The sequence below is a fragment of the Pleurodeles waltl genome, chromosome 4_2, assembly GCF_031143425.1.
Source record: "Pleurodeles waltl isolate 20211129_DDA chromosome 4_2, aPleWal1.hap1.20221129, whole genome shotgun sequence".
NCBI classification, from domain to species: domain Eukaryota; kingdom Metazoa; phylum Chordata; class Amphibia; order Caudata; family Salamandridae; genus Pleurodeles; species Pleurodeles waltl.
In genome coordinates, this window is record NC_090443.1 from 199,200,329 (window position 1) to 199,224,196 (window position 23,868).

Below are 23,868 nucleotides of genomic sequence, written 5' to 3' on the forward strand. Positions count from 1 at the left end.
TCAAGACATGTCCCTCCCACCCACCCTGATGACAGATTGTTAGAAAGGGAGCTCAATAGATTGAGAGTGGAACAAACCAGACTGAAGCTCAAGAAGCAACAGCTGGATTTGGATAGACAGTCTTTAGAACTAGAGAAGGAAAGACAGAAACTGGGTTTAGAAACCCATGGTGGCAGCAGCAGTATTCCCCATAGTCATCCTGCAAAAGAGCATGATTCCAGGAATCTGCACAAGATAGTTCCCCCTTATAAGGAGGGGGATGACATTAACAAGTGGTTTGCTGCACTTGAGAGGGCCTGTGCTGTACAGGATGTCCCTCAAAGGCAGTGGGCTGCTATCCTATGGCTATCATTTAGTGGAAAAGGTAGGGATAGGCTCCTTACTGTGAAAGAAAATGAAGCTAATGATTACAAAGTTCTTAAGAATGCACTCCTGGATGGTTATGGCTTAACCACTGAACAATACAGGATAAAGTTCAGAGAGACCAAAAAGGAGTCTTCACAAGACTGGGTTGATTTCATTGACCATTCAGTGAAGGCCTTGGAGGGGTGGTTACATGGCAGTAAAGTTACTGATTATGACAGCCTGTATAACTTGATCCTGAGAGAGCATATTCTTAATAATTGTGTGTCTGATTTGTTGCACCAGTACTTGGTGGACTCTGATCTGACCTCTCCCCAAGAATTGGGAAAGAAGGCAGACAAATGGGTCAGAACAAGGGTGAACAGAAACGTTCATACAGGGGGTGACAAAGAGAACAATAAGAAGAAAGATGGTGAAAAATCTCAAGATAATCATGGGGATAAGGGTAAAACCCAAGATCCCACTTCAAATCTTAAACACTCTTCAGGGGGTGGGGATAAAACAAATTCTTCCTCTTCTTCTCAACCTACACAATTTAAAAAGCCTGGTGCTTTGTGTGTAAAAATAGAGGCCATAGGCCAGGGGATAAGTCCTGTCCAGGTAAACCCCCTGAGCCTACCACCACTAATACATCAAGCTCTAGTGCCCCTAGCAGTAGTGGTACTAGTGGTGGGACTGCTGGCAACAGTCAAGTTAAGGGTGTAGTTGGGTTCACTTATGGGTCCATAGTAGAAACTGGGGTAGTCACTCCCAAGACAGTTTCTGTCACACCTAGTGGCATTGGCCTTGCCACACTGGCTGCTTGTCCCCTTACAATGGATAAGTACAGGCAGACAGTTTCAATAAATGGTGTTGAGGCCTTGGCCTACAGGGACACAGGTGCCAGTATCACTTTGGTGACTGAAAACCTAGTGGCTCCTGAACAACACATCATTGGACAACAGTATAAAATTATTGATGTCCATAACTCCACTAAGTTTCTTCCCTTAGCTATAATTCAGTTTAGTTGGGGTGGAGTTACTGGCCCTAAGCAGGTGGTAGTATCACCTAGCTTACCTGTAGACTGTCTCTTAGGTAATGACCTAGAGGCCTCAGGTTGGGCTGATGTAGAGTTTTATGCCCATGCAGCCATGCTGGGCATCCCTGAGGAATTGTTCCCTCTCATTTCTACTGAAATGAAAAAGCCAAGGAGAGAAGGCCTAAAAACTCAGGATCCCTCTCCATCAACAGGTAAAAAGGGTATCACAGTATCCCCTAACCACCCTACCATTCAGGATACCATTCCTGTGGTGGGAGAAACCTCTCCTGGGGTGGCACCTGTTCCAAGGGAAACATCAGCTGGCAAAGCTGTACTCCCTGAGGTAGAAGTACCTCTCTGTGAGATAACTAACATTGGTGAGAAAAAGAGCACCATTTTAGTTAACATGGAGCATCCCTCCAACCCTCCCAGAGAAACTTTAGTGCAGAAACTCTGCACTGCCTCACAACACTTAGGACAGCATCCCTGCCCTAGTGTGGAGCTCATAGTACAGCATCCCTGCCTTGCTCCAACCCAAGAGAAACAGCATCCCTGTTCTCTCTTCCAGCCATATGGACAAAGTTTTTGCCCAGCTATGGCTCTTCTGGGACAGCATCCCTGTCTGGCATTTCCATCACTACAAATAGGTTCAGTGGATAATTCCCACTGCTCTAAACTAAAACTTACTGATAGAAACTCTGAAAATACATCTTCACACTGTTGCTTAGCTAAAAAACTTCAAACAGGGTGGTTTACATCCCCACAGGGAAGTAACCATATAGTGGATGATAAAGGGAGTAACCAGTCTATTGCAGAGCTACTCTCTACTTATCACCACTTAGACAATAAAGTCTCAACTGGCCAAGGTTAGCCTTATTGTCCTTCGTTTGGGGGGGGTTGTGTGAGAAAGTAGCCTCTTTCTAGCCTTGTTACCCCCACTTTAGGCCTGTTTGTGAGTGTATGTCAGGGTGTTTTCACTGTCTCACTGAGATCCTGCCAGCCAGGGCCCAGTGCTCATAGTGAAAACCCTATGTTTTCAGTATGTTTGTTATGTGTCACTGGGACCCTGCTAGTCAGGACCCCAGAGCTCATAAGTTTGTGACCTATAGGTATGTGTTCCCTGTGTGATGCCTAACTGTCTCACTGAGGCTCTGCTAACCAGAACCTCAGTGGTTATGCTCTCTCATTTCTTTCAAATTGTCACTAACAGGCTAGTGACCAATTTTACCAATTTACATTGGCTTACTGGAACACCCTTATAATTCCCTAGTATATGGTACTGAGGTACCCAGGGTATTGGGGTTCCAGGAGATCCCTATGGGCTGCAGCATTTCTTTTGCCACCCATAGGGAACTCTGACAATTCTGACACAGGCCTGCCACTGCAGCCTGAGTGAAATAACGTCCACGTTATTTCACAGCCATTTTACACTGCACTTAAGTAACTTATAAGTCACCTATATGTCTAACCTTTACCTGGTAAAGGTTAGGTGCAAAGTTACTTAGTGTGAGGGCACCCTGGCACTAGCCAAGGTGCCCCCACATTGTTCAGGGCCAATTCCCCGGACTTTGTGAGTGCGGGGACACCATTACACGTGTGCACTACATATAGGTCACTACCTATATGTAGCTTCACAATGGTAACTCCGAATATGGCCATGTAATATGTCTATGATCATGGAATTGCCCCCTCTATACCATCCTGGCATAGTTGGCACAATCCCATGATCCCAGTGGCCTGTAGCACAGACCCTGGTACTGCCAAACTGCCTTTTCCGGGGTTTCACTGCAGCTGCTGCTGCTGCCAACCCCTCAGACAGGCATCTGCCCTCCTGGGGTCCAGCCAGGCCTGGCCCAGGATGGCAGAACAAAGAACTTCCTCTGAGAGAGGGTGTTACACCCTCTCCCTTTGGAAAATGGTGTGAAGGCAGGGGAGGAGTAGCCTCCCCCAGCCTCTGGAAATGCTTTCATGGGCACTTTTGGTGCCCATTTCTGCATAAGCCAGTCTACACCGGTTCAGGGACCCCTTAGCCCTGCTCTGGCGCGAAACTGGACAAAGGAAAGGGGAGTGACCACTCCCCTGACCTGCACCTCCCCTGGGAGGTGTCCAGAGCTCCTCCAGTGTGCTCCAGACCTCTGCCATCTTGGAAACAGAGGTGCTGCTGGCACACTGGACTGCTCTGAGTGGCCAGTGCCACCAGGTGACGTCAGAGACTCCTTCTGATAGGCTCCTTCAGGTGTTGCTAGCCTATCCTCTCTCCTAGGTAGCCAAACCCTCTTTTCTGGCTATTTAGGGTCTCTGTCTCTGGGGAAACTTTAGATAACGAATGCAAGAGCTCATCCGAGTTCCTCTGCATCTCTCTCTTCACCTTCTGCCAAGGAATCGACTGCTGACCGCGCTGGAAGCCTGCAAAACTGCAACATAGTAGCTAAGACGACTACTGCAACTCTGTAACGCTGATCCTGCCGCCTTCTCGACTGTTTTCCTGGTGGTGCATGCTGTGGGGGTAGTCTGCCTCCTCTCTGCACTAGAAGCTCCGAAGAAATCTCCTGTGGGTCGACGGAATCGTCCCCCTGCAACCGCAGGCACCAAAAAGCTGCATTACCGGTCCCTTGGGTCTCCTCTCAGCACGACGAGCGAGGTCCCTCGAATCCAGCAACTCTGTCCAAGTGACTCCCACAGTCCAGTGACTCTTCAGTCCAAGTTTGGTGGAGGTAAGTCCTTGCCTCCCCACGCCAGACTGCATTGCTGGGAACCGCGACTTTTGCAGCTACTCCGGCCTCCATGCACTTCCGGCGGAAATCCTTTGTGCACAGTCCAGCCTGGGTCCACGGCACACTAACCTGCATTGTACGACCTCCTTAGTTGTTCTCCGGCGACGTGGGACTCCCTTGTGCGACTTTGGGTGAGCACCGTTTCACACATCCTTGTAGTGCCTGTTTCTGGCACTTCTCCGGGTGCTACCTGCTGCTGAGAGGGCTCCTTGTCTTGCTCGACGTCCCCTCTCTCTCCTGACGCAATTTGCGACATCCTGGTCCCTCCTGGGCCACAGCAGCATCCAAAAACGCTTACCGCACGATTTGCAGCTAGCAAGGCTTGTTGGCGGTCTTTCCGTGGGAAAACACTTCTGCACAACTCTCCACAGCGTGAGGGATCCGTCCTCCAAAGGGGATGTCTCTAGCCCTTGTAGTTCCTGCAGAAACCTAAGCTTCTACAGTCCAGTAGCAGCTTCTTTGCACCCACAGCTGGTATTTCCTGGGCATCTGCCCATCTCCGACTTGCTTGTGACTTTTGGACTTGGTCCCCTTGTTCCACAGGTACCCTCGACTGGAAAATCTATCGTTGTTGCATTGCTGGTTTGTGTCTTTCCTGCAGAATTCCCCTATCACGACTTCTATGTCCTTTGGGGAACTTTAGTGCACTTTGCACCCACTTTTCAGGGTCTTGGCGTGGGCTATTTTTCTAACCCTCACTATTTTCTAATAGTCCCAGCGACCCTCTACAAGGTCACATAGGTTTGGGGTCCATTCGTGGTTCGCATTCCACTTTTGGAGTATATGGTTTGTGTTGCCCCTATCCCTATGTGTCCCCATTGCATCCTATTGTAACTATACATTGTTTGCACTGTTTTCTAAGACTATACTGCATATTTTTGGTATTGTGTATATATATCTTGTGTATATTTCCTATCCTCTCACTGAGGGTACACTCTGCGATACTTTGGCATATTGTCATAAAAATAAAGTACCTTTATTTTTAGTATAACTGTGTATTGTGTTTTCTTATGATATTGTGCATATGACACTAAGTGGTACTGTAGGAGCTTCACTCGTCTCCTAGTTCAGCCTAAGCTGCTCTGCTAAGCTACCATTATCTATCAGCCTATGCTGCTAGACACCCTATACACTAATAAGGGATAACTGGGCCTGGTGCAAGGTGCAAGTACCCCTTGGTACTCACTACAAGCCAGTCCAGCCTCCTACACATGGTTTCAGCCTGCAGTAGATGTCTCATTTGGAGGAGTGCCACTTGCACCTTGTACCTTTGTAAATAGGAGTACATGTGGTACTTCTCCATACAATTGTTCAGGTCCTGGACATTCCATGTAAGTGCTGTTCTGTTCAACTTACAGTATTGGTAAATGGTCCTCCTTTAGTGGGGTAGCCCACTTCCTCTTGTCTCTTACCCCCAGTGTTATTTCCTGAGCACTACCAATGCACTTTAACTGCCGTTCCTGACAAACCGCAAACTGATCGCCCAACAAACCTCCTATAATCCCCCCTTCCAACCTCTTCCTCTGAGCAGCTTTCCTCCCATCACGAACTGGGGCCGCACGCAAGTGTAACATCTAGGAACCCAAATAAGAGTCTCCTAATACCACTTCCCTCCCACCCTCTCGTAACTAAGTGCTAACACAAATTTAACAGCTTGTGGACCCAGACTATTGTTTCTATCACATCAATGGGGTGAATCCAACCACAGTCTGCTATTTAGCAGGATACTGGGGGAGTGCACTGTGCCACTCTGCGCCCCGATGCCCAGGGGCAGTAGTGCATCCCTACAACCCTGCTCCCCACAGCCCCATCGTTCCCTTCAGTGCCTATCCATGCATGATGTTTTCCTCCATCAAACAAGAGAGTCTGAGTGCTATATCACCTCCCCACCCGGATGGCAGTAAACCCCCACTCTGGTCTCACCAACGGGTGAGATTGACAGTGTCAAAGTGTCACTCATTGGCAAGGACTGAATCTGCTCAGTATGCTTTCTGACAATCCGCTCCCCGTCAGGATCAGCGTTCTGGTCTGGAGGTCTTTGGTAATCTAGTACAGAATTACACAAGCTCCCATCTGCCATCAAGGTCAATTGTGACCCTGGAAGACCCTGACCGGCACCGAGATCATCTCTGGCACCTGCCACTCGTGGTTTGTGACTGTGAACTGCACTCCACCGGCTGCCGAGGGCTCCTCTGCACAGGCCCAGTTTAATGCAACACCTCCAGTCATGTGTCCAGCCTCCCTGGCTGCCCGCAGAATGCAGTCCCGACCCCTGTAATTGAGGACCCTGGCAAAGAGGGCCTTGGGGGGGGGTGCTCGATGGCAGTGGCAGGGTCAGGGCCCTATGGACTAGCTCCAGGATAAACACCTCAGAAAGGCCTTTCCATTTCAGAGCACTGCAAATCTAGCTCTGCAAGAAGGGCACTGCATCAGCAACCTCAGCTCTTTCCGGGAACCCCAGGAATCTCCAGTTATTTTGGTGGTATCAGTTATCCACATCTTCTGCCCTTTCATCCAGTTGTGTGATCGCGAAGTGCAGGGAGGTCACCTGAGTCTTTTGCATCTGCATCTGTTTGTAGGTCTGAGACCGACCTTTCCACTGAGTGAACCCTCTCTGCCACTTTGCAGAGATCAGTGCGCACTAAGGGGCATATTTACAAGCCCTACTGCACCACCCGAGCATCACTTTAGTGACACTCAGGTGGTGCAAACTGCATAGTCATACCTACAAGGCCATGTAAAGCAACCCTGCATGGCTTTTTATAGCCTTGAAGATATGGCATGAGACAACGCAGCGCAAGTCACTTTGTTGCACTGCATTAGTCAGGCATGCCATGGGCGTTACAGTTGGTGTTCCCATGTAACCCCTATGGCATTTGACACATTCCCAGATTGACCAGAAATTGCAAACCGTGGAATGTGTCAAAACCCTACGCCTCCCCAGGGGTGGCGTAAGGGAGTCACAGTGGGGAGAAATAACATTATTTCTCCCCTTTTTTTCCTCTTTCTATGTGAGAAAATCATCTCCATTGATTGTTTTTGTGCAGGAAGGTGCCCCTTCCTGCACAAAAACAATCATCCTCACAATGCAGACACTCTTCCACCATGGTACAAGTGTGCCAGCATTGGCGCATGACAGCCATTTGTTAACCAGTGCAGGGAGAGAGGACAGAAATGTGCCATCTTATAGATATAGTGCCATGGGGCTAGTAAATATGCCCCTAAGTTTACATCAATTGCAATTTCTGCTGTCCTTCACTCCAGTGTATCTCAAGAGCTTTGTAATGCTGTGAGGATGTCTGCTCTGGAGGGCTCCCCTCAAGCATTCCACTGCTCCTCCTGATCGCCCGGGGCATCAGACTGCTGTGTTATGCAGTTTGGGGCCTTATACTGGATGACTGTGTTGTTTCTTTGTAATTAAGGAGGGCTGTTTTTGCCCATGCTCACTCAAAATAGCGTTCAGTGTCCCCCAGTTATTATGTCACACTACAGTCTGTGCTGAGGCCAGTAACCCAGACTTCTCCTCCTCTCAGGTACAGTCTCTCCAGGGGAGTCCTCTGGGGTGCGAGCGCCTTTGACTCAGGAGCTTCTCTTTTGCCTTACATGACACCTGCGCCTTTCATGGCTCCTCCAAGTGTTCTGCTCCACCACCACACCCGCTGCAACCCCACAGCAGCATCCTCAGTCCTCCGAAGGGGCTGTGCCCCCCGTTTCAGGCCCACAGGCAGGAGCAGCCTCTTTACCTGGGCACCAGGCCCCAACTTGTGCAATCCTCTGCAGCCTACTGCTGCTAAGAGCTCCATTATCTCCCTGGGACACTGCTCCTCCCTGGGGGCCAAGGGTCTGGCCCAACCTCTTCTAGGGCGTGGCACCCACTTGAGGCCCTGCCTCAGCCAACCCAAGGCGGACCCACATCTGAGCAGGATCCAGCTCCCCATGGCCCCAGGCCTGGGGGAAAAGCAACAACACAGAGCTCCTGAGCACTCAAGTCACATTGGGAAGGTGCTCTGGTGACCCCGGTGCAGCCATCAGGGCCAGGCTAGGACCAGACACTGTGACCAGGCTAAGAACAAGCCTTGCTGTCGCTGACCCTCCATCACCAAATGGTGCAACTTCAGCAAATCAGGAAGTCTGGCAGCATGTAGATGATTGCCATGGGGCTAGGCAAAATCCCATGGTATGTATTTCTACTTCTGGCAGGCAGAATTTAGCAGGATTGCACTCAGGGCTGCATGAGCGATCGGAGGATACGTCTACTTCACCACCTAGCTTGGCTACATCCCCCTGTGTGCGCAGATTTAAAACTGCCATTTTTACATTGTCAGATAAACCTTCCAGCCCAAATCTTCCAAATATAAGACACAATAGGGAAGGGCCGGAACAGCCCAGAGGGAAGAATGCCGTGGATTTAAAGAGTTGTACATGTGCTTTTAAATGTTACATGTCCTGATAATGAAAAAATCCTAAATTTGTTTTTCACTAGTGGAAGGCCCACCACTCCCATAGTATAAAATTGGGTAAACTTATTACATTTAATAACTTGCAACTTTCAGTTAGTTGCAGGTACACAGGTTGAGTTTGGTGTCTGAAGAGTTATAATTGAATGGTAAAGTCAGATTTTTAGCCTCAGTTCTGAAAATTCCACTTTTAGAAAGTTGGCAGTTTTGTGTCCTAACCATTTGGTGCTTGCAGCCTGCTCCTGGGTTACATAGCTAGGTGTAGCTGGCAGTTGGTCTTTGTGTACTGCTCCTCAGATAATGAGACAAAGGGATTATAGGTATTGGTAGGATGGGCTGCTCTGAGTTGATCAGGGGAGTAGCTGTCAACTACCACAATTGCACTTCACAAAGGTTTGTCTCTGAGTGTGCTTCCAAAGGTTTGACACTGGTGTTTTGTGATCCTAGACAGGCTGTGGCCAGGGAGGGAAGAAGGGGTGCCTGACATCTCAGGTGATTGCAAACGTCTAGAAGCATTCTCTACACCAGGAATAAATATTGACCCTTTAGACCCAACTTCTCATTACACTCCTGGATCTATGGATGCTACAGAAGAAGGACTGTGGTACTGTTTTGCTGCCAGAAGGACTGCCGCTCTGCTGCACCGCTACTCTGTTGCTCTGCTGCCTGCACCTCTGCTTTCTGAAAAGGAAGACTGGGCCTGCAACCTCAACCCAGGCACAAGTGAATCGAAGAGTCAGTCATCAGACGTCCTAATCTGAGCTTTAGGGACATAACTACCTCCAGATACTGCCCAGCTGACCTGCTACCTGGACCTTCCTGAGCCCTGCTGCAGTGAGTTCCTGACTCCCAAGTGGTGTCCCTCAGGTCCTAGACCCTTGGTGTGGCCTCGGATGAGCTCTCATGATGTTTTTTACCTCCTCACATATGCAAACAGGCCTGTTTGTGCCAAGGTGGCAAGATCCTACTGCTCTCCAATGCAAACTATCAGTGAACCCTACTCATCGACCACCAACGATGCCACCAGTGCCAAATCAGCATTTCATGCTATAGCACAGCCAGCCTGTGGGGACTGCCAATATGAAGCTCCAGTCTTGACGGTCCGCCGCACCTGACAGGATCTTTGCACTACTTTGACAGCCATCGCAACGCTCTTTCTGTTCCTTGTGGTCCCCTTCCACCAAGAGCATAACTCTTTTCGCTGGACTGTGAAGGTAACTCTTTCAGCCAGACTAACCTGGTCCCTGTATCTGGCCAGCGCTCCATCATAGTCATCCTGAACATGTGACTTTCACCTGGTCTCGCATGACCAGAAAGCTGCAAGTGACATTTTGTGTTTTTTTAAGCTATTTTCACTTATGTCTTTAAAATTACATATCTCTGGTTCTACTGACTGGATTTTAGTTGTTTTGGTCTTAAAATATTTATAAAACTTTACTCTATTTTGTAAATTGGTGTGGGATTTTTCTTGTACTGTCTTTCTCTTTAATACTGATTGAAGTACTGCATACATACTTTACACTCTGCCTCTAAGTTAAGCCTGATTTATTTTGTACCAAGCTGCCAGATGGTTAAGCACAGGTTAATTTGGGGTTGCTTGTGACTTCATCCTAAGAAAGAATTGTGGTTGCTGCTTAAAAAGGGTTTAACCCCCCCATCAACCATTAACTCAGTGTCCTACATTATGCACTTGAGGGCAGCATGTCTCTAACAACACTGGGCTGTTTTTAAGTCACAACAAGGGCACTCCTTTGGAATTACTCCAGTACCATTTAATATACATCTAACTCAAATTAATTTAATGTTCAAAACAAGAGATTTTATCTTCCAGTGGTTAATGTCATTATTTTTCAAATCAGATTACATCAATATATTTCAATATGTTTAGAAAGGGAATTTGTACAGCTGCTGAATCAGGCAACATAAAGAGTATGTTCGATTTCTTGTGTACAACACGCATGTGAAAGTACTGTGTATGGTTAGAATTCACAAAACATTTCAAAGAATACTTCTGGAAACCTGCTCATGTCACGGGTTCCTAGCAGTAGTCCTGGAATCCTTTTTGAATTTCAATAACTTGTAACTCTTTTCCCATGCCAGGTAGCAAATCTGTGGATGCAGATTTATAAATTATTTTGCGAGTCGGACCCACGGTGTACAATTTTATCTCATATAGGTAACATGAGTATCAGGCCTTGATTTAGCCCTTCCGGGCCAACTTTGGACATCCCAGATATAGTTAATTACATTTTCATAAGCCACTCTTGGGCTGGAAGAGAGTATTATACACGTTAGAGAGTCAATAATAAGGGGTGAGTCCATGAAATAATGTTAAAGAATACCTGAACCCTGGCTTCGGTGAGATTGACTCTTCTTGCGAGGTCCTCTCTCACAAAGGCGTCTGGGTAGTGTGTCCTCTCAAAGACCCGCTCCAGTGCCTGCAGCTGACTGCTGTTGAAGGTGGTCCTGTTCCGCCGCTGCTTCCTTTTCTTTTTCTGATCGGAATTCAGTTGTTCACCTTAAATACAAAAGAGATGGCCGGCCATTTAAGCTCGTGATAAATGTAAACCAGATGTGCAATCTCAACACAGAAACTAAATGAGTTCTTTATTTCAAGGAGTTGACATTGCATTGGATACTTCTAGAAATGGACTAACTAGTTCTACCATATTGAGATCCAGTGGATGAGCTGCTCATCTATTTGTCTTTTTGTGGGGTTATTATTAGAAGTCCCACGTAATCCTGGTTTGAAGTTTTGTCATTCTGATCTGCCTCCATGAGTCATTCGTGTTGTCCCGAAGCACTTCACAGAAATGAGCAACTGGCCAGGGTACTGACGACAATCCCAGCTGTAAAAACAACATTCAATCAGCAGTTTCTGTGAGTGATGGGATGTTATTCTGAGTGCGAAACAATGACTGCATATAGGGGTCTGTGCAGAAGAGCTAGCTTGGCCCCGGGGCCTAAACGAGCTGTTAAAGCAAACATATCCTTTTCAGTAGAGCGATTTCTTCGTGCAGATGTAAGTTAATTGGAAGTGGAGTAAACTGTCAATTTGGTTATCACAAGTGCAAACGTTGTGATACTGGGAATGCGTCTTGTTGCCTGAAGTAAGATGGGTTCTAGCAGAATCCTTTAGCCCATCCAATATTTTTTATTCGCAATCACAATCTCGATCATTTGCTCCGAAATGAACACTTCCCTTTTGGCCGTCCCATTTCCCCCGTTGTACTTATCCATTATGCAACGAAGCGAGATAAGAAAAATGCCACTGCTAAATGAAACGCACAGCTATTTTGACTATTTCAATAAATCATTTGCACTACAATGATATTGCTAATGTGTAGTCTACTAGTATAATTAAAGCACTATAATATACAATCGTATCCATCGTGCATTACCTACTGTCAGATCGACTTACCTAATACAGGGCGGCTATTCAATTCATTGAATTTTAAGAAAAATGTTTTTGTACTGCTTTCCATCTCTGCCAGTTTATAAATTCGCCGAAGGGCTATAGATATATAGCCATGTTTGACCCAGGAAAATTATGGGTAGATGTAAACCATGGTACATATGAGCACATTTAGGCTGGGCCAGGTGACAGAGACTCCCCCTTTCAGAGAAGTCATTGGGCACTAGCTCTTTGAAGGAAGGGAAGGGTTACTTCTGCATGCATCTGACCAGCTGGAAAATGAGGAGGTTGGACTCTGGGGAATAAAAACCCTCATCATGAACTGTTCACCTTTCTGCTCCAGCTCCAGGAGTTCCACTGCCTTGGAGCCTGACTCACAAACAACTAGTTTGTTCCACCCTCCCACACCTTTTCTTAGGGGGGTTGGAGGGGTGTATATTGCTTTTAAGATGCCCATTTTATGTGTCTGCTTTAATTCCTTTTTTGGTCTTATGAGGGCATTTGTTTGTTTGACAGGGTCGAAGCAGAAGCATTCTAATGACTCTTCTTTAATTTTGAAAGATGCAAATCGAACATTATAGGCTATTATTAACTTGCATAACTTTCGCAATTGTGTGCCGAGAGTATCTGTCCCTCTCTCATTTAAGGGGGCATTGGGAGCATGCCACTGAGCGCTCTGATTGCAACCCTTATGATGCACAGGGCGGGTGAGCCGGTCTGCATTCAGGGCCTAGGACGGATTTTTTCCCAGGACTGTCCCACAAACAGGTGTTCAGTTTTTAGATGAAACTGAGAGCATGGCATGATATTGTACTTAAGGACTGACACACAGGTCAGCCTAAATACTTTAAGTTTATGCCAAGAAAAGAAGCCCTTTGCCAAAGGCTGCATCCTCTGCTTGCCACATCACCATTCCAATCTCAGCCTTGTGGGCATCCCAGAGGGAAGCGAAAGCCAGAATGTGCCACAGATGTTGGATTCTTTGATTAAAGCCCATGTGCTACTAGACTTCGAGGGGGATCTGTCTATTATGAGGGCACATCGTGGACCATCCCAACGGACACCTAAAGTATCCACGTACTATCCTGGTGAGCTTTGCTGATTACTGTGTTAAAGAACAGATTTTGTCTACAGCAATTGAAAAAAAGGGTTTACTTTTTAAGAAAATATCCAGTTCCGCATCTTCTCAGACATGTCTGCTTCTGCAGCACGTGGCCGAAAGGACTTCAGAGACTTGCCCACATGTGCAGAACTCAGGGTGCCCAGACATCGGTGGAACAAAAGTCGAAGTTAAAGGTGCTTGCAAAAGGGCAGTTCCACCTCTTTATGAACTCAGAAGAAGCTCAGGAGTTTTTGTCTAAAATGACACGGTAATGTTTAATGGCCTGTGTGACTTTTTGTGCTCTTGTTATTGCTATTCCCGTGTGTTCGTTTTTTTTTCCTTTTTTTTTCTTTAGGTTAAGACATTGATTAGATGTGGGGGGTACGTTAGGAGTGTGGGGGCCCTCTCAAGGGTCCATGAGGGTAGCTAGGTGCAGTATCATGACAACAAAGGGGCTGGTTCAAGGGTGAGGGGTAATACGAGCAATTCCCCTCGCATTGGTGTTTGGGGGTAAGAGGGTCATCACTGAGTTATTAGAGGGTGAGTTTCAGGATTGGTGGGGAGCACTCTTGGTAAAAATTAGCAGGTTAAAAATATGTCTCACTGTAACTAATCCGAGAGGTGTGAAGAGTAATAGTGCAGCTACAATTGCCTCACTTAATCATGCATAACTTAAAGCTGGTATCTAGCAATGCTAATTGAATCCTAAATCGGCGTAAATATGGGGTTTTGCTAAAATGGCTGATATCTTTCAGTCCAGAAGTAATTTACCTCCAAGAAACCCATTTAAAAAGTAATAATCCTAAAGTTTATATTCCAAAGAAGTGCTCCTAAGCGTTTTTTACTTCCTCTGGGCTTACAATGGGGGTTGCGATCTGTCTCAGCAACAGGATTCAATGGGATATAAAGTAGGTTACCAGGGATCCTTGAGGAAGATGGCTCTGGTTGAAAGTTGTGGCTCCGAGGGTCCCATTAAATCTGGTTAAATAATATGGTCCCGTTAGCGATGAGATCGATTCTCAGAAGGGCCCATCATTGATAGGCGGAATTTTAACTATATTCAGGGCCTTACCTTGGACACGTCTAATCAAGTGAAAAAACAATTTAAACCCAAAACAAACAAAATAATTTACCACCATAAAGCATGATTTTCAACTAATAGATCCTTTGTGGGAAGATCATCCTGGGTTATCTCAAAATACTTGCTACTCACAGCATTTTAAAACAGCATCGCAATTGGACTTTTTTTTAAATATCCCAGGTAATTAAGAAGAGGGGGTTCTGATATCTGGGCAAACGTGTTTTCAGATCATTCAGCAATCTATTTTTATAGAGCTTGATACCCCAATTACAGAAAGTCCCAGATGGCAGCTCGATAGGTCTCTGTTAACTAAGCACAGCTGGGGGACTGATATGGGAACTTTTATAAAGGAGTTTTTTTTCCTCTTCAATCGTAACACAGCATGATGCTTTGTAGCATTGGAGGCCTTTAATGTCACAGTGCGGGGACATATTATATCATATGCAGCTAGCCAAAATAAGCAGCTTTTTTTACGAATAAACAAATTGCAGCTGCCAGTTAATAAGGCTACAGGGGCTTGTATCAGGGCGGGAAGCCTTGAGGCCACCAAAAAATTAGCTGGAAAAGCCCAGGAAAAATCTTAGGGATCTCTTCACACTTGAGGAAATAAATAATTCAAGGTCATTGCAGCAACAAATGTATGAAGAAAATAAACAGATCGGAACATTTTTGTCATGGTCTACCTTAATTAAACATGATAAACAAGTAATTAGGAAAATTGAGAACCCTAATACTCACTTATTAGTCACCCAGGATGATGTTGCTGCACAGGTTTTTCTGAAGCACTATGTTAGAATATATGAGAATCCTATCCTGTTACACTTTCTGCTACTGAACTGTACTATAGCTCTATTCATCTGCTCCAATTGCCAAGAAATCATGTGGATACAATCTTAGCAAAAATAACAGTTTCTGAAGTTGCAGAAGCGCTCAAAAAAATGCCTAATGCAAAAGCATTTGGGAGCAACGGTTTTCCATCAGAATTTTACACGGCTTTCGCAAAAGAATTGGTACCATTTTTAGTAGACCTGTTTAATTGTATAATGGAAGGTAAGGAGATTCCTTCCACCTTCAAAGAATTCACCATAGTTAGTTTCTGAAGAAAGACAAATGTCCACTAATCCAAACTCATTTTGTCTAATAAATCTTCTTAATGGAGATTATAACTTGCTGACAAAAGTCTGCGATGCTCGAATTACCCCTGCTGCTCAATTGCTAATCCAAAGTGATCAGAGCATATTTGTAGCCAACAGAGTAACTGCATCAAATACCAATTTTTTAATCGAGGCGATTATTTTTTGCACAACCAAACCACAGCAGCAGTAATAGTGAGGGATGTCAAGAAGGCATTTGAGCTTGTTTATTCGAATGCCTTGTTCTACAGCCTGGGTCAATTTATGGTTCCCTGCTCAATTTATAAGGATGATTAGGAATTTATATCAAGGGTCACTGGCCAAGATAATCATCAGTTCTTGAGTTGCGGGCTCATTGATAATCAAGAGGCACCCAACACGGTTGCCCCTCATCTCCCATTTTGTTTGCTTTTTTCATTGAACCACTGGTCGTAAAGATCCACAGCATGGAAGGAATCCACTCACCCATTGCAGGCATGCCCCAAATTAAGCTATTCGCGGACAATATAATTTTATATTGAAAGCCAGATGAGATAAATATACAAGGGGTATTCAATTTGATTAAAGAATTTAGTAATATTATTGGATACAAAATAAATTAAAGCAAAACAGAGCTGCTTCTGTTTAATGTATCAGTTAGTGATCTTCCAGTTTTAGAAAGCAACAGGCCAGTTCACAAGGGGCCATTCGCTATTTGAGTACACATGTGGCAAAATGTTATGACCAGTTATTTCAACTAAATAACTAAATCATATGACTGTGTTAAGAAAAGATCAAGCACTATTGGAAAGATGGTTGATTCTTCCATTGACATTGAAAGGGAGGGTCTCACTTTTTAAGATGTCTATTTTACCGTTATTTCTTTTTCGTTTTAACAATGTACCTATAAAAACGAGTAGCTCTTATTTTCAAGAACTAGAATCTCTTGTTAGAAATTAAGTACGGAATAAGAAAGCCCCTAGGGTGAGTTACTCAATATTGCAACTTGATAAGACCAAAGGAAGTCTAGCACTACCCCATATTCAGACATATTATCCAGCAACAATGCTCGATATGGCACGATTAACTGAAGGCAAAGAGGTGGTAGAAGATTTTTTATTGAGAAAGATGGTCCAAGAATCTGTAATAAATCTACCAGCTTTTACCAAAACTGCAAAACTACCCAAGAAAACTTGTTATAAATTAATCCAGGAGTTACGCAGTAGGATTGATGTCCTTTTTATTTCCAACCAGATTGCAGCTGGCTATAGCTATCTTAAATTGCAGCAGTGTCATCATTTTGAGTTCTAATTTATCTAGGGCCGCAATAAGATTTTGGAACTCTAACAGATTTAAGGAGCTGGGTGATTTCGTAGTGAAGGGCAATTACAGCCAATGGAAAGAGATTATTTCGCTGTATGTGGTACAGTGTAGTCAGTTGTTTTTAAGCTATGGATAGATAATTCATTTTCTATCTACTAATATGCAGAAAGCGAGTCAAGAAGACCGTACGGCATGGCGTGTATTAGCTATGAGTGAGCTTACAAGCATTGGTAATTGGTTCAGGCTGCTTCATAAGCATCCAGCTCAGGAACTGACTGCCGATTTCCTGAGAATTTACTCAATGTAGAATGTCGGAGAGAGATTGGCAGCTAATTGCCGAGCTTGGGCATAGATCACTCAGGGCAGCAAACTATAAAAGAATGTCCCTCTTGTCCCACTGGATGGCATACTACAGTCCCCAAGTTTTCCATAAAATGTTCCCTTCAGTTCCAGTTCAGTGCTTTCTCTGCCATCAGACAGGAATGGGGGATTGGCTCCACATATTCTATGCATGCCCAAACACTCTCTCAGTTATGGGAGGAACTATCTGCAGTTAGTAGTAAAGTTGTGCAGTAGAGGCAAGTGTAGTGTTATTTGGGGCTTCTAAAGAGACCTGTAATATACAAAATATGGACAGTATTTTATCTTTGCATTAACTATAGCTTGTTCATGATTACTGCGAAAATGGAGGACATGTCAGGTTTACAACTCTCCAGGAGTGGTGTGCAAAAACGCAAACAGTTTGAAGAAGCATAAGCGAAGAGAGTGGGAAGTGCTGAGAGGTTTACAGCTGTCTGGCAGCAATTTAAACCCCTTGAATATGATTAGGATGATAATTAATCCTCTTTGTTATTTTGAGGAGATGAACAGGTTACAGTGGACCATACCAAGCTCAAAGCACTGGCACTTTTCTGTGTTTTGGATCTCAATCAAGATTGAAGTCTATTATTACATCTGCTTATTTGCACTTTGTAAGCACTAAGTAGTAGTACTTTGTCATGTTGTTTATTTTAACTCAAGGTTTCCATTATCCTTGCCTATTTGCACCTCTCAACATTCTGATATAAATGAAGTATCATGATAAATTTACGATTTTAGCTTTGCAAAAAATGCTAAGGATGCAACAGTTTGAAGAAGCATATGCATTAGCACCTTTTTGTGTTAGGTGTTTCAACTAAGATTGAAGGTTCTTATTATACTTGTCTATTTGCACTTTATAAGCACATAGCCCAAGCACTTTTTCATGTTTCATATTTCAACTAAGCTTGTAGGTTTTTTATTCAACTTGCCTAACTGCACTTATCATCATCCTGAGTGAAATGATGTGTATCATGATAAATGTACAATTTTAGCTGTTAAACAAATTGTATGATGAGAAAATATCTCTAGGAGGAGGATATTGGATGGATATAGATCCCAATTTCTACAATCTATAACAAGCAATAAGCACTAGGACGTTTTTTTTCTTATTTGCACCTTCATCATCTCAATGTAAATGATTCGATGTGGATCATGACAAATGTATAGTCACTCTAACTCATTTTATGAGTTTTTTTTCTAAAAAGTATATTTTAATATGAGGGTTAACCTGCTCAACAAAAAATAATAATAACAAGCATTTGCAATGCACTAGGGTCTCGCATTTGTCCGAGTTACAGCTATTACCAGTTGTAAACTCCCAACCTGATTTTTCTTGTGTTAAAAGAAAAAAACAGCGTGATCGCGCTGCTACAGTTCACTCGAAATAATACCTATCAGCAAAAGTGCAATTATGAAAGTAACCGGCAAAAGTGCAATTAACTGTGTAATAGGGTCAATAGTATGCAAACCGCTCGACTTCTGCCAAGCAAGATCGTGCTGTGAAAATAGAGAAAAAGTAGTCCACAAACCTGACAGGAAACAGCGAGCCTCGCATGTTTTCGGTACTTGGTTGCTGCGCTGGAGGATGGCTAACCACCGGAAAAGGCATGAGGTATGCGTGCCTTCCACTAATCAAAGCAAGCAGATTCTAACAGCAAGCCAACGTGCCAATGAAAGACACTGACGTGACGTTGAAGGGGTCCGGGCCCTTTTTTAATACCTAAAGCGTCTTGCTAGCGATACACATGCTCAAGCGCATGCCACGCAGACTCGACCGAAATAAAAAACAACCGTCCACCCATCACCTACAACGTTGCATCCACAACCCTCGGCTTCAATATTCCTCGTCCAAAAGTTATATATACGTTTTGTTGTTGTTGTAAGGTTGCTGCATCCCTGCCTGATGTCTCGTGAACGGGAATGTTGAGGCAAAGTGTTGTGGATGGAATGTTTTGGGTGACTGGTGGTCGGTTGGTTATGAGAAAAGCAGAGCATGCAGCGTTTTGCAAGAGACTTTCTTTCTTGAAACAAGCTTCAAGTATTTCTGCTTACATGTGTGCCACTCGTTATGTACAATATCACATACATATTTTCGACAAAGGTGGTGGTATTTACATGCTTGGAAAGGTGACCTCTTGGCCAGGCACCCGCCGGCTGTTAGAAGAAGGAAGCAGAGGCTGCCTCATTTGCAGTGCCATTCTTAATATAGAGTGCTTCACCGGAGGATCAGCTATTCGCTGATAAGATCAACATCACAGTGTTGATCCCCACAGAACAGCGCTTAGTTATACCAGGCGCCGTGCACATGAAGAAGGGTCCAGGCAGTTAATTAAATTGCAGTGTAGCTGAAATTAAAGTATTTACAGTGACAGTAACAACAGCCCTTAAAACTGTCAAGATTTAACTTGCCACCCCGAGCGCTGTACCGAGAGCTGGCAGCTGGTTAACATAATCTCATGCGTTTCGCTCTGCGTAACCCGAGGGAGGCAGAGAGTTCGGCTCGGGAGACTGCGTGAGGCAAAGAGTTGGAAAAGTTTTCAGTGGAGCGTGAGAAGCAGCGCATTCCACACAAAGAAAGGGTCAGAAGAAGCAAGGCTGCGCATGAGACAAAGGCATTACCTCCACATCCATTCTTCGTCCTATTCCTTACTATATGCACTCCCCTAGGCAAGGCCACACCTACCAAGCACGTTCTGAAGTTTAAAAAAAACACTCCGCCCCCTTTACTACTGAAAGGAGACAAGGGCAAAGCACACCCGGTTGTGTTTTTGTGCGCCTTTTGAGGTCGGGCCTGACTTTTTAAAATCGTTATCGTACAGTCCAAAGGTTCGCACTGTGCTTGCACTTATTTAATCATGTTGCGCCGCTTTTACACTTGTCTCCGGAGTCCATGCTCCTGAAATTACTTCTGATTCATTAGGGGGTTTACTGGTGCCTATTCGTACGCGCAGGCTCTATTTCATTCTTGGAAGTAAAGCGTGCTGTGCTGCTTTTTAGGTCGAGCGAACAATTGCTTTGACCTGTTGTAAGTATTGCGGGCTTTTAACCACACCTATCTTACGGCCATCACTTTTACTCGTTTGTGGGCTTGCCTTTCAAAAATCCCTTGATGTCATTGGTAGTTGCTTTACATCTGTCACGCCTTGGGGCGGTTTTGTTACCGCCTTGCAGACTGACCCTGTTACATGGATAACGGCACCATTGCCACTATACTTCAGCGTGGGTGAACTATTTTATTCTTTTGTCTCTCCCCTTCGTGCTCCATGGCAGCCATGGCCCTCACAGTGCTCACAGCACCATCGGTGGTATTGGAGCACCAGTCACATTGTTAACACTGTTACCCCTTCGCGCTCCATAGCTTTCCCAAAAACACTTATAATTGATAAATGTTTTACTAAAAAAAACAGAAATCCACAACCCGGCTCTCCCAGCGAAGGGGGAGAGTCGATACTACAATATTCACTGCACTAGGGAAAAGTCGCCCTACAGTGCTTTGCAAACATTCTTTTTCAAGACATTTTTGCTCATAGCTCAGCCTGTGGTGGTTATAGGTGTGAGAAAGTAGCCCCTTTCTAGCATGGTTACCCCCATTTTTGGCCAGTTTGTCAGTGCGTTTTTACTGTCTCACTTGGATCCTACTAGCCAGGACCCCAGTGCTCACAGTTTGTGGCCTACATGTCAGTATGTTTTACTGTATGCTTGACTTTGTCACTAGAGTCCTGCTAACCAGAACTCCAGTGCTTATGCTCTCTCTGATTCCAAATTTGTACTTACATAACAGTAACCCAGTATTCCACTCCAAATTGGCATACTGGACCCCCCTTGTAAGTCCCTAGTATATGGTACCTAGGTACCCAGGGAATTAGGGTTCCAGTAGATCCTTATGGGCTGCAGCATTTCTTTTGCCACCCATAAGGAGCTCATACAAACACTTCTTCAGGACTGCCATTGCAGCCTGAGTGAAATAGTGTAAGCACTATTTCACAGCCATTTTCACTGTACCAGATCACTTATAAGTCACCTATATATCTAACCTTCAGACCCTGAAAGCTAGGTGCATAGTACCTGTGTGTGAGGGCACCCCTGCAATAGCAGAGGTGCCCCCATGTCGTCCAAGCCCATTTTCACGGACTTTGTGAGTGCGGGGACACCATTATAAGTGTGTACTACATATAGGTCAATACATATATGTAGCTTCACAATGGTAACTCCAAATATGGCCATGTGAGGTGTCTAGGAACCGGAAATTGTACCCCCAATCTGATTCTGGTTTGGGGGGGGCAATTCCATGCACCCTGGGGGCTCCACCATGAACCCCCAGTACTGCCATCCTAGTCTTCTGAGGTTTTCATTGCAGCCCCAGCTGCTGCTACCTCACAGACAGGCTTGTGCCCTCCTGGGGCTTGAGCAGCTCAATCTCAGGAAGGCAGAACAATGCATTTCCTTTAGGAGAGGGTTGTTAAACCCTCTCCCTTTGGAAACAGGTGTTCCAGGCATGGGAGGGGTTTCCTCCCAGAGCCTTTGGAAGTGCTTTGAAGGGCACAGATGGTGCCCTCCTTGCATAATCCATTCTTGACCGGTTCAGGGAACCCCGTCCATGCTCTGGCACAAAACTGGACAAAGCAAAGGGGAGTGACCACACCTCTGTCCATCACCACCCCATGGGTGGTGACCAGAGTGTCCCTGGGTCCTGCCATCTTGTTTTCAGGATGGTCACAGGGCTCTGGGAGCATCTGAGTGGCCAGTGCCAGCAGGTGACGTCAGAGACCGCTCCTGATAAGTCCATACTAGGTTAGGTGACCAATCCACCTCTGAGGGCTATTTAGGGTCTATCCTGTCGGTGTTTCCTCAGATTCAGATTGCAAGACTCCAGCAGGGTTTCTCTGCATCCTTTACTTCATCTTCTACCGTCGGATCAAGAGCAGAACTGCTCCAGGAACTCTACAACTGCAGCAAAGTATTTAAGAAGGCTACTGCAACTCTGTAACTTCTGCTCCTGCCCTCAACTGAAACAGTTTCCAGGTTCTGCATGCTCCAAGGACTGCCTGTCTTCATCCTGCACCATAAGAACCAAACAAATCTCCTGTGGAGTGACGGAGTCACTTCCCTGCTTCAGCAGGCACCTCTCTGCAGTTACAACCAGTACTCTGGGTCCCCTCTCCTGATGACGAGCATGGATCCTGGAACACAGGTGGTGGACTAAAGTGGCCCTGACTGTCCAAAGGTCTAGCTGTCCAAATGTGGTGGAGGTAAGAGCTTGCCTCCCTGTGTCAGACAGTACCCCTGTGCACTGAGGTTTTTGCGAGTCCTAGGGCTTCTGTGCACTTCTCCAAGAAATCCTTCATGCACATAGTAGCCCAGGTCCCCAGCACTCTATCCTGTGATGCTCAGCTCCATGAGTTGTTCCCCAGAGTTGTGGGATCCCCTTGTGTAGTGTTGCAATGACTGCAATTTTCAACTCTTTGTCCCTGTGCTGTGGGATTTCTGTGCATGCTGCCGGTCTTCTGAGGGCTCTCTGACATGCTGAGAGCTCCCTCTGTCTCCTCCTCCTGGGTAGAGTCGACCTGGTCCTTCCTGGCCCCGGGCAGCGCCATTTTTAGCGAACTGCAAGTTTTGCATTTACCAAGGTTTGTTGGCAGAATCCCGCAACGCAAACCAGACTGCATTCATCCATTGGGCGTGGGACATCTACTGCACCAAGCAGGAACCCGTATCTGTCTTCTTTGGTGCAATACTGACTTTGTCTTCTCACCGGTGGTTCCTCTTTTGCACCTTCATACGGGTTAGCAGGGGCTCCTGTTCTCCGTGGATTCTTCACTGCTTCTTGGACTTGGTCCCCTTCTTCCACAGGTCTTTAGGTCCAGGAATCCATCATTGGTGTCTTGCAGTCTCTTCTGGTTCTTGCATTATCTTCTATCACAACTTCTAGTGTGTTTTAGGAAAGTTTCTGTCTTTTACTCCTGCTTTCCTGGGCTCTGGGGTGGGGTATTTTACTTACCTTTGGTGTTTTCTTACACTCCCAGCGCCCCTCTACACACTACACTTGCCTAGGTGGGAAACCGACTTTCACATTCCACTATTTTAGTATATGGTTTGTGTTCCCCCTAGGCCCATTGCAACCTATTGTGATTTTCACTATTTGCACTATTTTATAACTGTGTACTTACCTGATTTTGGTTATTAATGTATATTATTTGTCTAATACTTACCTCCTAAGAGAGTATAGCCTCTAAGATAGTTTTGGCCTTATGTCACTAAAATAAAGTACCCTTTATTTTTGGTAACACTGTGTATTGTCTTTCTTGTGTGTAAGTACATTTCTTGTGTGTAAGTACTGTGTGACTAAAGTGGTATTGCAAGAGCTTTGCATGTCTCCTGTTCCTAGCTCTGCCTATAGCTACCTCTAGAGAGCCTGGCTTATAGGCACTGCCTACATTTCACTAATAAGGGATAACTGGACCTGGTATAAGGTGTAAGTACCTTAGGTACCCACTACAAACCAGGCCTGCCTCCTACACTAGGACAATGGGACCACCACAAAATTTGCAGCATGACACGCTCTTTCTGTTTAGGTCTTCTCTGGGCCGCCACACTAGGTTACTGGGGACCCTAAAATAATAACCCCTCCCACCATACAATCCTTTTTCAAGCTCTCTTATGGCTGGAACTTTTGTTTTACAGCTGAGAGTAGTTTGTGTTCTAAGGGGCTTAGTATTGCAGTGGGTCTGACAGGCCTGAAAATGCCAAGGCACTACATTCTCTAAGGTTTAAATATATGGTTGCACTACATTACTTTGTGCCATTCTATTTTCATGGGGTTATGCTCTCGAGGGGCTAATTATATGATTACATGACCATGTGTC

At 45.3% G+C, this 23,868-nt stretch overlaps 1 protein-coding gene across 2 annotated transcripts in view; it reads right to left on the minus strand.

Annotated features, from left to right (window-relative positions):
• The window catches only part of PRRX1 (paired related homeobox 1), a 479,139-nt gene that overhangs the window by 104,807 nt on the left and 350,464 nt on the right, over positions 1-23,868 (minus strand). For both annotated transcript variants that reach the window (XM_069231079.1, XM_069231080.1), the window contains exon 2: positions 10,955-11,130. In XM_069231079.1, the coding sequence (XP_069087180.1) occupies positions 10,955-11,130 (176 nt within the window). The remainder of the gene's footprint in view (positions 1-10,954; positions 11,131-23,868) is intronic.